General features: G+C 35.5%; 1 protein-coding gene across 1 annotated transcript in view; it reads left to right on the top strand.

Annotated features, from left to right (window-relative positions):
• Positions 1-15967, top strand: part of ATL1 (atlastin GTPase 1) — a 120754-nt gene that overhangs the window by 20954 nt on the left and 83833 nt on the right. Inside the window, exon 5 of the mRNA XM_044659945.1 lies at positions 10102-10349. Within this exon, the coding sequence (XP_044515880.1) occupies positions 10102-10349 (248 nt within the window). The remainder of the gene's footprint in view (positions 1-10101; positions 10350-15967) is intronic.

Raw genomic sequence — 15967 nt, 5'->3', positions numbered from 1 at the left:
AGCAAGAGCCTGCTCCTACTCAGCCCCGGGAGGCTTTGTTGCCTTTAAGGTTAGGGAAGTTATACACAATGAATCAGGAGATGATTTGTATCAAGGGTAAGCCCTACTTGTCTATGGGGAAAACCTAAGTCTTCAAAGTTTGATTGCTACCACCCAAAATTCACCCTTCTCCCAAAACCCACAGGAATTAGGAAAGGAAATGGGGATTGAAATAGGGAAGGTCAGGGAGATCCAGAGGAATTAGCTAAACTACAAAATCTCAAGAGAAAAGGCACAGATTCAAGGCCAGGTTTTAGCCCAAAGACTGAGCTCAGTTGGCCCTTCCGCTCTGTCCAAGCCTCTGGGATCAACTGCCCCTAGTCAGGGTTCTAAACCCTCTTAACTGCCAGAAATTCTGCAGTTAGCCTTTTGCAGGATTGATTGCACCTCTGCACCACAGATGGAAATAGATTTTGAACAATTCTAGATGTATAACCCAGTGGAACTGCTTGTTGGCTTTGGGAGGGGAGAGGAGCGAGCGAGGGGTGGGGGAATCATGAATCATGGAACCATGGAAAAATATTCTAAATAAAAATTTAAAAATAAAATAAAATAAAATGAGATTCAAAGAAGATTTTTCACTTTGTTATCCCTTTCCAAAGTGTGACATCTTGATGGCATTTTTGAGCAGTTTGCCATTGGGTAGAACAGAATTAATTGTCCATACTCTGGTGGCATATAAAAAGCAAGCTTACTAGTTGCAGAGTCAGCTGATGCAAGAGAGCTATGAAAAATATGACCCTTGACAGAGAAGAGAGACAGCTTTGAATTCAAGGGCAGAATTATCCCAGTGAGTTAGGAGTAAAGTTGCAGTGAGGTCCAGCAAGCTTAGCAGAATGATTTGCGCAACTTCCAGAAAGGGGAGCAATTTAAGTACACCACAAGAAGAGAAAGGACATTAGAACCCTATAGAAATGAAGGATGAGTGGTCTTAGACTTATGTGTGCCTCACTGCCAGTATACTGGTATATGATCCCTCTTCTCACTTGTGTTATTTATGTTTGTCAGAGGGTATGTGCCAGTTATGTGAGGAGTGTTTTGTACTTACTATTCTTACTACATCATCTTAATAAGTGCCCTTGCTTTGGGGTAATTGTTTTATTGATATTCTTCTACCTCTATCCCTACAGTGACTTCCCCCTATTCTTGTAAAATATATATGTATATTTACACATATATTTGCATGTCTGGTCAAGGAAAACATAAAACACTGGCCTTGCCTGAGAATGCATATCTACTTGGCACTTCCAGTTCATCTAGTTCATACTAAAAAAGTGGAAGTTATGTTTCTTTATCATGCTTTTGAAATTGTAATTGGTTTCTGTTTTGTTCAATGTTGTGAAGTTTTTCAGTTATTTTCACTCACATTATTATTGTGTAATTCATGTAAATTATTTTCCCTGTTCTGGTTACTCAATTCATCCTATTCATCATTTCTTACAGTATAATAATATTCTATTGCATTCACATGTCATCTAATTAGCCATTGTCCATTGATGAACATATATTTGATTTCCAGTTCATTCTAATAACAAAAAGTGATGCTATGAATATTCTTGTACACGTCAGTCCTTTCCCTTTGTTGTATAGTCTTGTCTCTTATAGTTTCTGTATAGTCATGTCACTAAGTCAAAGAGTATATAGATTTTAGTTTATATAGTTTATAGGTTTATTTTGGATATAATTCCAAAACATCCACCAGAATCATTGAAATAATTCCCAACTCCAACAATAGTACATAGCCCCTCTAATAATAACTGCCACTTTTCTTTTTTTATTATATAATTTGAGACCATTTACTGCTAGGCCTTTTTCTTTCTATTTCATTATTTTCTCTAAAATTGTTATGTTTTGTTTCCCTGGATAAATTGGGTTATTATTTTGTCTAGTTCCACGAAATAGTTTGTATTGGTATGTAGTAGTTTGATTGGTATGACACTTAATCTATAAATTAATTCAGGTAGCATTGACATTTTATTATATTGGAAGAGTCCAATAATATTTCTATGATTATTTATCTTTCCTATTACTATAAAGTATTTACTTGTGTTTGTAAGAGGGAGATTTTAGATATTTTATAGGTATATAATTAAAGTGTGGCCGCCAGGAATCAACAATTCAGATTGATTCCATAATTAAAATAGACCCAAGTCAGGACCGGGTTTAAGGTAGTTTATTTACAATTAGGAAGGTAAAAGGTAGGGAAATAGAGAGAGGGAGAGGATAGTCCAGGCCTGCAGAGGCCTGGATGGAGAGAGAAGGTTAAAAGGCTAAATAAATGAGGCTACAAGCCACAAGGCCTAGCAATCAGATAGGCGAGAGCCTACTTAAAGGTAGAGTTTGGAAACGCCAAGGTAGGCCCAAGGAAGTCAGCCTAACTTACCCACATGACCTTTCAGAGTAGAAGCTGCCTGAGGTCTCATCCGAGATCCTTCAGCACCAAGTTCAAAGAGGGAACTCTCTTAGCAGGAAGTAACCAACATACTTGAAGAGATAGTGTCTCTCGTCACTTCCTATGGGTCTGCCTCTAATTCAAGTGGACAAATGGCAGCTTCTACACTGATTTGGACAGTCCCTTGTTCTTGATTTGTTACTTATTGTCACGTGTGGGTAACTCATCCCCCTTCCCCACTAAGGGAGGTGGGGATGACATCATCTCTATGCCCAGGATAAGTAAAGTTTTGACTATGAATGGGCTAGAGCTAATTCTATTTACACATGTTCCCCGTAAATCTCAACTGTGTTTATGCAAGCTGACTCCCAAACATTTTACATACTTAAAATTTTTTGTTGTGGAGTGTATGTTCTGGCTCACTTTACTTGAAGAGTTTTGTATTGTCTTTTAATTTCATCAACCTGTCAGTTTCTCTCCTTAGTCCTCCATTATTTGGTGTCATTGACTAGTACCCCAGTTCCAGATAGCAACTTAAAAGTGATTAAGTTTTACAAGGAGATTGTTATTGTTTAGTCAGTTAGTTGTGTGTGACTCTGTGACCCCATTGATTGCCATTTCCTTCTATAACTCATTTTATAGATGAAGAAACTGAGGCAAACTGACTTGTCCTTACAAGGGATATTTGCTTCAAATATATAGCAAGATCAAAAGTACAAGCATATAGTATTTCTCCAATACAGATAATGCTAGCTTTTAGTTTTATATTGTTTCTTTTTTACCATTTTTAGAAATGTTTTAAGAACATTTGTTCCTATGCTTTAAAATTTTTTTAACATAAAGTGCTATTGTATTTTCTCAAAATTCTTTCCTATATTTATTGATATAATCATATGAATTTTATTTACTTAGTAATGTATTGTATTAGGCTTATAGTTCTTGCTAATTTAAATTAATCCTTCCTTCCTGATAAATCCAACCTAGTCTTAGAATATTATCTTTTTAATGTGGTCCTGTAACTGTTAATATGTTACTCAATATGTTTTTTCATTGAGATTCATTAGTCTATAGTTTTCTTGCTCTGATTTATCTCTACTTTTTTTTAGGTATTAGAAATACATCTGTCTCAGAATTAGTTCAATAGAATCCTCTCGCAATTTTTGCAAATATTTTATGACTGTTGGAATTAAATTTTCTTTGAACATTTGATAGAATTCACTTTTAAATCCATCTGGTTATGAGTTATTTTTTCCTGAAGGAGTTCATTTATAGCTAGTTTCAATTTGTTTTTCTGAGCATAATGTCCTATTCATCTCAACAGTTCTTTAGGATTATGTTATTTAGTCCCCAGTTTGTTTTTAACATTTTTAAAAATAAATTTTTATTTAATATAATTTATTTGCATTGCGAATTGTAGAGAATATGTGTAATATTTCTGCATTTCTTAATTTTTTTTGAGATTTTTCTGTAATGAGATTTTTTGTAATGGTTCCATGCACAACTGAGATATATGTCTATTTTTTTGTATTTATTTTCAGTAATTATCAGAAGTCTTTCCTATCTTTAAAAAAAATTTTCCTCAGGGCCATAACCTCCCAGGCCCCTTTTTTTTGAGGTTATTTATCTAGGACTGACAAGGTGAAAATCGTTCCCTGGCTAGTTTTAATAGTCTTAATGTCTTTAATAGTTTAAGAGTCTTTGTGTAATTATTTTAATTTTTCATTTAAGTATTTACAGATTTTGCCTTGGGATGCATGTTTTTCAAAAATATTTTATTTTCCCAATTACAAGGTTCCTGAGTTCAAATTTGACTTCAGATACTTATTAGTTGTGTGACCCTGAGAAAGTCACTTAACTTTACCTCAGTTTCCTCATCTGTAAAATGAGTTGGAGAAGGAAATGACAAACCTTTTCCAGTATCTTTGCCAAGAAAACCCCAAATGGGGTCACTAAGAGTTGGACATAACTAAAATGAATGAAGAAAATGAAAGTAAAATTCAGGGGACTCTTGCTTCCTTCACTTCTTGCTTGTTTGGATATACTTTTATTTAATTCAAATATATAATTTGAATATGTGGTAACAAATTCTCTCATCTTCTCTCCCATTTTCCTTTTATACATTCTCTTCCCCCTCTTTTCTTTTTTCCTAACATTTCCAAAATATAACAAGACTATTTTTACATCCTCAAATTAACTACTCCTCCTAAGATTGTGAAAAAAAAAAATCCTTTTAACAGCTATTTCTCTCCATTAGAATGCAAACAGTTCTTCCCTGTAAGTAAGGCCCCTTCTGATTGTTCAGGTGTAGTTATTTTTATTTTTCTCCTTATCCTTGCATTTGTATTTAAGAGTTCCTTGTCAGTTCTAGTTTTGTCGTGAGTAATATTTGAAAATTTTCTATTTTTTATTAAAGATCCATTTTTTTCTTGTAGAATTGTACTCAGTTTTTATTGGGTAAGTTATTAGTGGTTGTAGACTTTTTCTTTTGTCTTTTGGAACATCTTGTTACATATTCTCTGCATGTTTAGAATGATAGGTGCTAAATCCTTGATATTTGACATCTTTCTTACTATTTACAGTATTTTTTCTTTTATCTAGAAGGTGTGGATTTTGGCAATGAAATTTCTGGAATTTTTAATTTTGGAGTTTGGGGGAGGTGATCAGTGGATTCTTTCAATTTTCATTTTATCCTATTCCAATATTCCTGGGCAGTTTTATTTTTATTTAGTGAATTTTTTTGAGACATAATATACAGCTTCTTTTTTTGACTGTGGATTTCAGGCAATCCTATGATCCTTAAATTATTTTTTCTTAATTTGTTTTCCAGATTGATTTTTTAAAATATGAATATTTTTCATTATTTGTCTTTATTTTCAAAATGCTTGTTGTCTCTTAGAGTCATTAATTTCCAGTTGATCCATTGTGATTTTTAAGGAGTTTGTTCCTAGAGTAAGATTTTCTACCAATTTCTGTTAGGTTATTGATTCTTTTCTTAGTTTTCTGTGCCATAGCCTTTCTTCTTACTATCTTTTTTTTTAAATCCTTGTATAATTTCTTTTTTAAATAAATTTATTATATATTTATTTTTAACATTTATTTTTAACACATTTGAGTTCTCAAGGCAGCTCAGTGAATTGAGAGCCAGGCTTAGAGACAGAAGGTCCTAGGTTCAAATCTGGATTTCCACACTTCCTAACTGTGTGACTCTGGGCAGGTCACTTCATCTCCATTGCCTAGCCCTTACCTCTCTTCTGCCTTCGAACATAGATAGAAAGATAGAAAATAAGGACTTAAATTTTTTTTCGAGTTCTGAATTTTCTTTCTTTCCCTGTCCTTTTCCCACTTATAAAGGAAGAAAGAAAACATGATTATCAGTTATGCATGTGAAATTATGCAAAACATATTTCCATATTAGCCATACTAAAAAAATACAAGAAAAGTGAAAAAACAATTATATAGTAAGTCCTTCAAATCTGTCTTGAATCATTGCATTTGCCAGAATAGCCAAATCACTTGCAGTTGTTTATCACTACAATACAGCTGTTAATATGGATGAAGTTCTACTGGTTCTGCTCACCTCATTCTGCATCTTATCATAATTCTTCCCAGATTTTTCTGAAATCACCCTGCTCAACATTTCTTATAACACAATAGTGTTCTGCCACAATCATATACCATAAGTTGATCAGCTATTCCCTAATTGATAGATATCCACTCAACTTCTAATTCTTTGCCACCACAAAAAAAGAGTTGCTTTAAACATTTTTGTACATCTAGGTCTTATTTTCTTTTATTTTTTTAGATTTCTTTGGGACACAGACCTAGTGGCTATAGTGCTGCTGCCTTTCTATCCCATTCCACTGCTTGCTGTTAAGGCCCTTCCTAGAAAAATCTTTCTTAGCCAAGTGCTACTTCCTTGCCCCACTGAACTGAGACCTGACTAAGACCTACCCTCCTCTGACAGATCTTGAAGAACTTTATTTATTTTATTCATCTATTTATTTGTTTAGGCAAACACTTACTATCTCTATCACTCAATCCCAATTTAACAATAATACAAACCTCTCGTAATAAATATGTATAATCCAGTTCTTTTTTCAGGTCACAGTTTTCTTTTTTAAATAATTATTTTATTTTTTATTCTGGACTTGAATTAAAAACAAAACAAGATGATTTCCATAGCAAAGAAGTCATCATCTATATCTTCACTTCATGTGGGTAATGATTGGCATTGTTTTTGTTACCTATTTCCACCCACCTTGCATATCACATGTCCATTGCTTTTGGATATCCTATAATTGTAATTTCTTGGAGATTGTGGCATTACATGATTTGTGGCAGTATATTAGTGTTAAAAAGATGAGATTTTGTTTTAAGAAAAAGCTTGGGATCATAAAGAATCCTGCATGATTTCCTAGTGTAATCCAGTACAGTTTATTATCTTCCTCCTATGTAATTCTGGGATTAGTTCAATGTCCATCCAAGTGTCTGTCCAATACATATATATTAATGAATTTGCTCAATAGACTGTTTATCAACTACATACCATACAGGTGTTCTCCATCAGGTGTTCAACAAGTATTTTTTATCCACTTGAATTTTTTCACATAGATAGTGTTTTGGGTTTGTTTTTTTTTAGAAATTATGAATATACAACTGTCAGGGATTAAACTATTATCAGAAATCCAAGGATCCAAGACTACCCCAAAGGACTCATGATGAAAAATGCTAGACTATAAAAGGAACTATCAAAGTATGAATGCAGATCAAACCATATCATTTCTCATCTTATTTCCTTTGTGAGTTTTTTCTTGCCTGGGTAATAGGTCTTTTTTCATGACATGAGGAATATGGAAATTTGTATTGCAGGACAACATCGGAATAACCTATGTCAGATTGTTTATTGTCTAGGGAAGGGGAAAAGGTGGGGGTGGGTGGGTGGAGAGAGAATTTGATTGCAAAAGAAAACAATTATTTTAAAAGTTTTTCTACATGTAATTGAAAAAAAAAAGGAAATTTTGGATATCACTTTAGAATACAACATTCCTGAACTTAGTATAATTAGAATAATGTTATCCACAAACAAGAGAATCTGGAAGAACCCACCGTTGATATGGAATCCCTTTGATTTGAACTCTAGGTGAGAAATCCTCTGTGATAGTAGAAACACCTTTGGCAAGCAAACAAAAATGTCTTTATTTTATACCCTATATTTATATCTTATTTTTATACCTTATATTTTATACCTCAATTAGTATTAGTAGAATCAAGAACTAAAGTTAACTTTGTTATAAATTTAACAAGGAATCTCAGGAGAGAACCTTTACAGCTGAATTTTGTTCTAACAAATTTTTATAGTATTCAAAAAATAAGTATAATGTATATAAAGTTTGCATATTCACTTTTCATAGTTGTGACAAGAATGCCTTTAGATATGTATAAAAAATTGTTCTCATAAAAATTTGGAGGAATGAAAAAATAGATATCAGTTCCTCCTTGTGTCATCCATATGAAGAGGCTTGTAACTGCTAATTCCATGAAGATACATCAGATCTCCTATAGTATCTTTTCCCTTCCCACTGCTCTCTCTTCTTGGAAATAGTAGCAATAACAACTTAGGGTACTGAATACCTTTAGTACATTAAGCATATGATTTTTCCAGTGACAGTTTCCCAATGGAATTGTTTGGTAAGTTGATTCTCATTTTATCATCCATTTTTAGCACCAAATGGTAGATTATTCAACTTTCTTTACCCTGACCAGCTGCTTTTCTGAGTTCCAGGTTCTCCTCACTACTGATCACCAGTTACAGAGCCTAAAATTCCTTGACTCATTCAATGCTATTATACCCTAAGGATGTAACTGTTCTCATTTCTCCCATTTGAGATTTATGTAAATACCCCTGATGCCTTAAAGTTATTTGAGTTGGTTCATTTCCTGAAACTATATTTTGAAAAATCTCTTTAATACACTTTCTCCTGCATGTGTTCCACTTCTCAGAACTATTATGAGGGCACCTCTTTTAAATAAACTCATTTCCAGGGAGTTTTTAAGAGGGCTTTCCAAGGTCAAAGAGGGCACAGGCTTTTTATAGGGAGCCTAGACCTATTGTTAGCTATAATAGAAGTATTTGGGTCTTTTGGTTGGGGAAAATTCTAGTGGATGTGGTCAGAAGGTGAACAAATAAAGGGAATTAATCTGTTTTTCCTCCAGGTGTTATAGGGGTGCAAATTGGTGAACCCCTGTGGAACCTAGAAAGAGTCAGAATTAAAAATCCTGACCCCTGTATGACATTATGGGCCCGACCCTTATAAGACATTATGGTGAAATAGAATTATCCACAGGAATCCCAAACCTTGCAGACCTCCAGTCTCCCAGGACTGACCTTATCTACCTTGCAGACCTCCAGTCTCCAGGGACTGACCTTATCTACCTTGAAGACCTTCACCTTCTCCCCAGGATCTCTTCCCTTCAGCAGTTCACCTTATCTACCTTAGGACATTCCCCTTATCTACAAGATTTCCTAACCTAAGGACATTCCTCCACCCTGTTCCATTCTGAGGACTACTCCATAAAAACTCTAGCCCATGCACAGCTCGGGGTCCTTCACTAACTTTTCGTGAGAGACCCTAGCTCGAGCTAGACAATAAAGTCCCTTTGCATATTGCATTGTTGGCTCAAGACTCATTTATTGGGATACTTCTATGGGCATAACACCCCTGGGTTCGGGAAGGAAACCATTCTCAAGAATGAGAGGACTTCAAGCTTAGCTTAAAAGTAAAAAGAAAGATTTATTAGTAAGATAGGATTAATGGCCAGCAAGACAGCATGAGTGGAGCAGCCATGGGAGGCTCCCCCCAAGTACCCCAGTTCTCGCCCTTTTGTATCCTTTTCCATAGTGTGCATGTGACTCCTTGCACTCAGGCATTCAGTGGGTGCTGGGTCTGTCCCAGACCCTCAGGGCTTAGACTGTCTGGGTGCCTTCTGGAGGTGTATCTCTTTCTCTATCTCAACTTAAAGGAATTCCAAGGACAATGGTCTTTGCCTAGGGAGTCACCGGGAAGGGAATTTCCCTGTTCACAGCCTGTCTGAGTTAAGGGGTACAGGGTTCCTGCTGTCTCTGCACAATGCCCATGTCACAGGGACATTCTTTGGGTTCATTTGCCAGAAGAAGGAAAATAGAACCTTCAGGTTTCTCATTTCAAATGAGAAGTGACTTCAGGGAAGTGACTCTAGGAGCTAAAAAGATTCTGGAAATGGGAATTTATTGTGTGTCCTTTTCTTTTCTTATCATCACCTCCCTTTCTTTCTTGCCTCTCCTTTCTCCAATCCCCAACTAACCCTCTTTCTTTTCTTATGAATGTTATTATGATAGGAGTGCCTCAATTTTAGACAATACATAAGCTTTCCTTTTTGTAAATCTTTCACTTTGATTTTCTATGCCTTCTTTCTATAGAGACAAGAGCACCTCATTTTAGGCCTTGGCTTAATGTTTAATTGAAACCTGAGAATAGAATTTTACATTCTCTAATCAAAGAATCAAGTCTAAAGATAATATATATGATCAAGCTGACTGCTATCTAGATGGAAGCATTCAGTACTTAACAATGTATATTCTCTGAAAGATCAACACATTCAACTGAACCCCATTGCATTTTTCTCTTTAACAGGTGGGTTTACAGAAAAAGTTTATGAGTGGAGCTCAGAAGAAGAGGATACTTTGAAAAAAGCAGGGCCAGTTCAAGTTCTTATCATGAAAGATGATCACTCCTTTGAATTAGATGAAACTGCACTTAACCATATCCTTCTGTCAGAAGCTGTCAGAGATAAAGAAGTTGTTGCTGTTTCTGTGGCTGGAGCATTTAGAAAAGGAAAATCATTTCTGATGGACTTCATGTTGAGATATATGTACAACCAGGTATGATAGATAAGAAGTTTTTTTAAGCTTTCTTGTTCTTGTCCTTCTTAGCTGGATACTTTTCAGTGAACATTGTACCTGTCAACAGAGAACAGATATAGAACTAAAAAATGTAGAAAGAAGCTTATTAAGTCTTGGGGGGAAGAGATAGAGCTAAAAAAAAAAGATGGCCAAAACCCCTCAAGTTTCTGAAGTTTTAAAAAATGTAGAATTCAAACAGAAGAACAAAGAATCTACTGTTGCCCAACACAGAGGCAGTTTCTAGATAAGACTCCTGAATTAAGCATGAAACAAATCTGATCTCTAAACTATAAGTCAGACCTTACAGTCATGCAGTGCAAAGTCCAAACTGCAATAAAGTTTTCCCACAATTGTTTCCCTTTTAGGCTTTAAAGTTCAACAGTTCTACACTAGAAAAAACACAATTACAAAAGCAAAGAGTTAGGCTAAGGTTTCAAAGAAGAAGTTTTTAAAAATAACTCATTAGTCGTGCCAGCCTCTTTGCTATTCATTTTATTTAGATCTTGATAGAATTCCTTTAAATAATTTTAAGGACCAAATTGGTGGTATATTGTCCTCAACATTTCACTATCAGAAGGATCAAACTTAATAAACATCAGAGGCTATAAGTCAGAAGACAGATTTGCACCAGGAAAGTAGTGTACTGTATAATACATGAAGGCTTCCCAGTCATTGAAAGGACATTTAAGGCCCCAAGTATCACAGACAGTTTTTAAAAAGACAGATTCACAATCCCATGCTTCCTTCAATGTAAAAAAAAGTTTAACACACTTATTTAAACAGAATCATTCATCCCTCATCCCCGAAGGAAACAAATCTAGTTAAGTCAACACTATAGGTAAACTAAGTTAGATTATAGATAAAATTGCACTTAATCTGATCTTATTTCATCTTGAGTTTTAACTGTTCCATGTAGCCATTTGATCCTTGGAAACATTTTCCTTTAAAATTTTGAATTAGGCTTCAATCTTAAGGCAGTTGTGGAAGAGTATTCCTCTTAAAGTTGGCTTTTTGGTAACTAGTTTATGTGGTAAAAGCCAGTTCAAACCTTATGGAGTTAGCCTGATACCTGTCCTTTTGTCATTCTTAATAGAAACATTTGAAAGCCAAATTTATATCTGTCTGTCCTCTCATACTTTGAGTAAACAATCTAATTTGTTGCTTTTGTCAAAGTGAAGTTTACTACTCCATTATTACATCACATCTTTGTCCTTTTCTTAAATGAGATCACATTAAAATTTATTTTTAGGACAAACTCACATCAAATCAATCTGGATTTATAATCACAAATTGTATCATTCAAAATTTCAGTTTTCCCTAGGGTCATTAGCTGCTAGCACCTCATATTATAGAATTTACTGCTTTCAGTTATCTCTGTTTCAAAGATTTATGTGTCAATCTCCTATCCTTCTTAATATGTTTTAGCATTTACAAAAGTCCTCAAACCACAATTTGGAAATTTATAGCAACAATATTACATTTAATTTATAAATTTAGTCTCTAATTGTTAATTTATAATTCCATAAGTTTCTAGAAATCAGGAATAAGTTTTCCTTTATTTGTCTTTATCTCTAACTTCCATCTGGCCAGTGCTAAAATGACAGAGAAAGTATCTTTCAGGGTTTTGGGTTGTTTGTTTTTCCCCCAGCTGACATAGCTGGGAAAGTTGTTTCAATAATGAAATTTCACTAATCTTTCCCATGTCTTCTGATTTTTTTTATAGTAGTCTTAGTGGGCTTTGCATATCTTCTCTTTAGAAGTCTCTAAGATTGGGGCAGCTAGGTGGCTCAGTGGATAGAAACCCAGGCCTAGAGATGGGAAGCCCTGGGTTCAAATATGGCCTCAGACAATTTACTTCCTAACTGTGTAACCCTGAGCAAATTCATTTAACCATAGTTGCCTAGCCTTTACTGCTCTTCTGCCTTGGAACCAAAACTTAGTATTAATTCTAAGATGGAATGTTAAGGATTTTAAAAAAGAAAGAAACCCCCAACATAGCAAAATCTACAAACAATAAACATGACACAAGATAAAGGTTTTCCTGAGATGCTCATAGAAAAATCCATTGTTGGGATATAAGTTTTCAATTCAGAAACTCCCAATCTTGGTTAACTAATAACAACTTTGAGTTTTTCTCATCAGCCTAGAGTCGTCCTAGGTAGATGGATGTAGTACTAATGTTAAACTACCAGATTGTTTGGGGCTACTCAATCAATATACAGATATCAGAATAAGACAATACAATGCAAATATCTATAAAGGATTCCCTCCCGGTATGTCAATGTGGTTCAGCTGGTACTAGTATATAATCATATATGAGTTGTCCAATTTATTTTAATTGTCATAGGAGGTTTAGGGGAAGTATAGAAAGATAAGGAAAAGGAAAGTAAGAGGCAGAGAGAGAGATGGAGAGATCTGCCACAATAGATGAACTGGTTACTGTCCCCAGAGATCAATCTCCAGAGGACTACTAATTATCAATAAGGTAGGGTAGGCTAGTTTTAATTCTGAGTAATTTCCTGAGTCACTGTGTCACACTGTCCTTCTTGTTTTACAAGTACAGAAGCTGAAGTCTAGGAAGGTTGAGTAAACTGCCAAGTTCACATAGCCAATAAGTGTCTTTAAAATAATTAATGTCTAATATTTGGGGAGAAGTGGTGTCGGGATGAAAAGCAGTAGTTGTGTGAACGTCCTTCCACAAACTTTTTCAAATAGAAAAAGCATCAGACCAAATCCATTTCAGTATAGGGAGACAGACAGGGAGGTTTTCAGACACTGAGGATAGGATCAGGCCAAGAACATTCTGCTAGTGGAGTACTCCAACATCCAGAGCTGTGGACCCAGGCAAAAGGAGGCAAAAGGAGTGCTTAGATCATGAAACCGTCCACCGACTCCACGAAGATTCCTTGTGCGTTGGACACTCAGAAAGGTGAACCAAGGACTGAGTGAAAATGGGTTACGGGTTAAGGACTAATGGAAAGAGAACATAAGGCGAGAATAAAGACACACAGACACAGAAAGTTTTGGCATAAGATAGACAGCGAGTAAGCTCTGGTGGTCAAGAGCTTAGATGGTTCAGAGCTCTGATGGTCAAGAGCTTCCTTGCCAACTGATTTCTAGTCACCTTTATTGGGGTTACAATAGTATGGGGGGAAGGGGAGAACTCAGTGTCTTGATACATTAACATTATGAAGTAATCATCATAAAATGCAAACTGCTAAAACCTAAAACAATAGGTAGAGCAAAGATCCAGATCAGAGTGGATATGGCTTAAGGCATCTACTGATGTTTGATACCTATGTTAATTGATCATTGAAGGTAAAGTAAGGAGACTGAGATAACTGACCTGTCTTCTGGGGTGTAGCCTTAGGGAAGGGCTAGGGATTTGGCAAGGTCAATGTTCAATTTGACTCAAGATTACAGAGATCAATCATTAGCAATATAAGAGTTAAGTTTTTGAGCACTCTTAAAATAATATCATAATTAATGTATACCTGTATTGCTACAGACCAGAAGACATACCATAAAACATCTACAGCGTCACTGATATGGAGAAAAGTGAACTGGAAGATTTGTCACCCACTACTCCATTCCAGGTCACAAATGCAAGTTGGAGTGAGAAGAGGACAGAGAATGGCATTCTGTAGTTGAGAGGCCTTAGTCCAAGTATGGAGAAAGGAGGAAGTTCAGAAGCCAACTTAGATCTCAGGCAAGGCATAAATCCCAAACCAAAAGGTAGCCTTCAATTCTGCTGCTCTGAAATGACAGAACTTTGCAGCTGGTTGATAGAGATGAAGTCCAGCAACAGTCTGCTGTTGCTTAGACCTAAACCTAGGTCAGGAACTTGCAGAATTCAGAAGAAAGAACCAGCAATCAGACTTTGTCCTGGTTCACACCATTTTGAGAATACTGAAAAGCTTGTATATTCCCAGTCTTTTCCTAAGATACTGGAAAAACACAACACTCAAAACTCTAGAAAGGCACCAACACTTCCCTCCAGAAGTGCTGTAGAGCCTAGCTCTAACATCTAGTCCAGAGTCAGAAAGTAGGCTGAAGGAATGGGAAACAAAAAAAGAAATCCTATTGTAACAAGCTATTATGGCAGCAGGGATACTCAAGACACAAATGCAGAAAAATTACTCCAAAACATCTATGAGCAAAGCCTCAGAGGAAAACAGCCTGGGCACAAACTCAACCAGAATTCCTGGAAGAGATGAAGCAAATACTTACTTTTTTTTTTTTTAATTGGAAGAAGAGTACTTGAGGAAAAACTTGGAAAATAAATAAGGCCATAGAGGAAAGAAGTATAAAGAGAATAAGAAGCTTGGAACAAGAGGTATAAAACCTTTCCTAAGCAGCAAACTCCCTAAAAATTAGAATGGACCAAATAGAAGCTAAATAATTCAATGACACAAGAAGAAATATTAAAATGAAGTCAAAAGGCTGAAACAGTATAAAGAAAATGTAAGGTATTTCATAGCAAAAATAATTGGCATAGAAAAGAGATTGAGGAGAAAAAATTTAAAGATTCGTTGGTCTGTTTGAACTTCATGATTAGAAGACCCTAAAAAGAAAACTGGGAGCAGCTAAGTGGCTCATTAGATAGAGTCAAGCCTAGAGATAAGAGGTCCTGGGTTTGAATCTGGCCTCAGACATTTACTACCTTTGTGATCCTGGACTTAACCCAACTGCCTACTCCTTACTGCTTTTTGGCCTTGGAACCAATACTAAGTATTGTCCTAAGAAGGAATGTTATGAGTTTAAAAAAAAAAAAAAAAAGAAAACTGCACAGATATCTTAGAACCAAGGAACCATGTGAAACTAGAAAAGAAGCAAGGAAAGACTGGAAAAAAATTCTCTCACATAATCAAGTTACATAAGTAGAAATTTATACAAATAAGCAAGGAAAACTGAGTAGGGGAGTACCTGACACTTGAACCTTATTCTCATCTGAACTAATCAAAAGGTGGGAAAATACACATGTATACACACACAGAGTTTAGATAAAATGTCTAATGTTGGTTTTGAACCCAGATCTTCTAACTTCAGAACCAATATTCTACAGAGGTAAACAGCACTTACTCTAATAAAGTGCTAGTTTTCTTTTATGGTGCCTGGAAGAGCACAAAGAAAATGGAAAAAAGTTATAAAATTATAGTGCTGGAAGAAATTAAAGTTGCAAACCAAAGGCAATTTTAATTGGTGCTGAGCAGAGAGAAAAGAAGCATTATTGCCACTTCTGTCTCTAACTTTTGCTTTTTTGTAGCTCCATCCCTCCCTATTTGCTCTACTACCATTGTTACCTTATTTAGCCTGGCTTCATACAAAGATACTGGTATAGAGGAGAAAAATGAAATAACGACCCAGGCCCAGAAGTGTTCTTTTTTTTTTTCAAACATTTATTAATATTCATTTTTAACATGGTTACATGATTCATGCTCCTCCTTTCCACTTCGCCCCCCGCACTCCCCTCACCCATGGCCGATGCACATTTCCACTAGTTTTGTCATGTGTCCTTGATCAAGACCAATTTCCAAATTGTTGGTAGTTGCATTGGTGTGGTAGTTTCGAGTCCACACCCTCAATCATGTCCACCC

Source organism: Gracilinanus agilis, chromosome 2 (genome assembly GCF_016433145.1).
Source record: "Gracilinanus agilis isolate LMUSP501 chromosome 2, AgileGrace, whole genome shotgun sequence".
NCBI lineage: Eukaryota > Metazoa > Chordata > Mammalia > Didelphimorphia > Didelphidae > Gracilinanus > Gracilinanus agilis.
The sequence above is the reverse complement of the archived record's forward strand: the minus strand, read 5'-3'. Positions and strand labels throughout refer to the sequence as shown.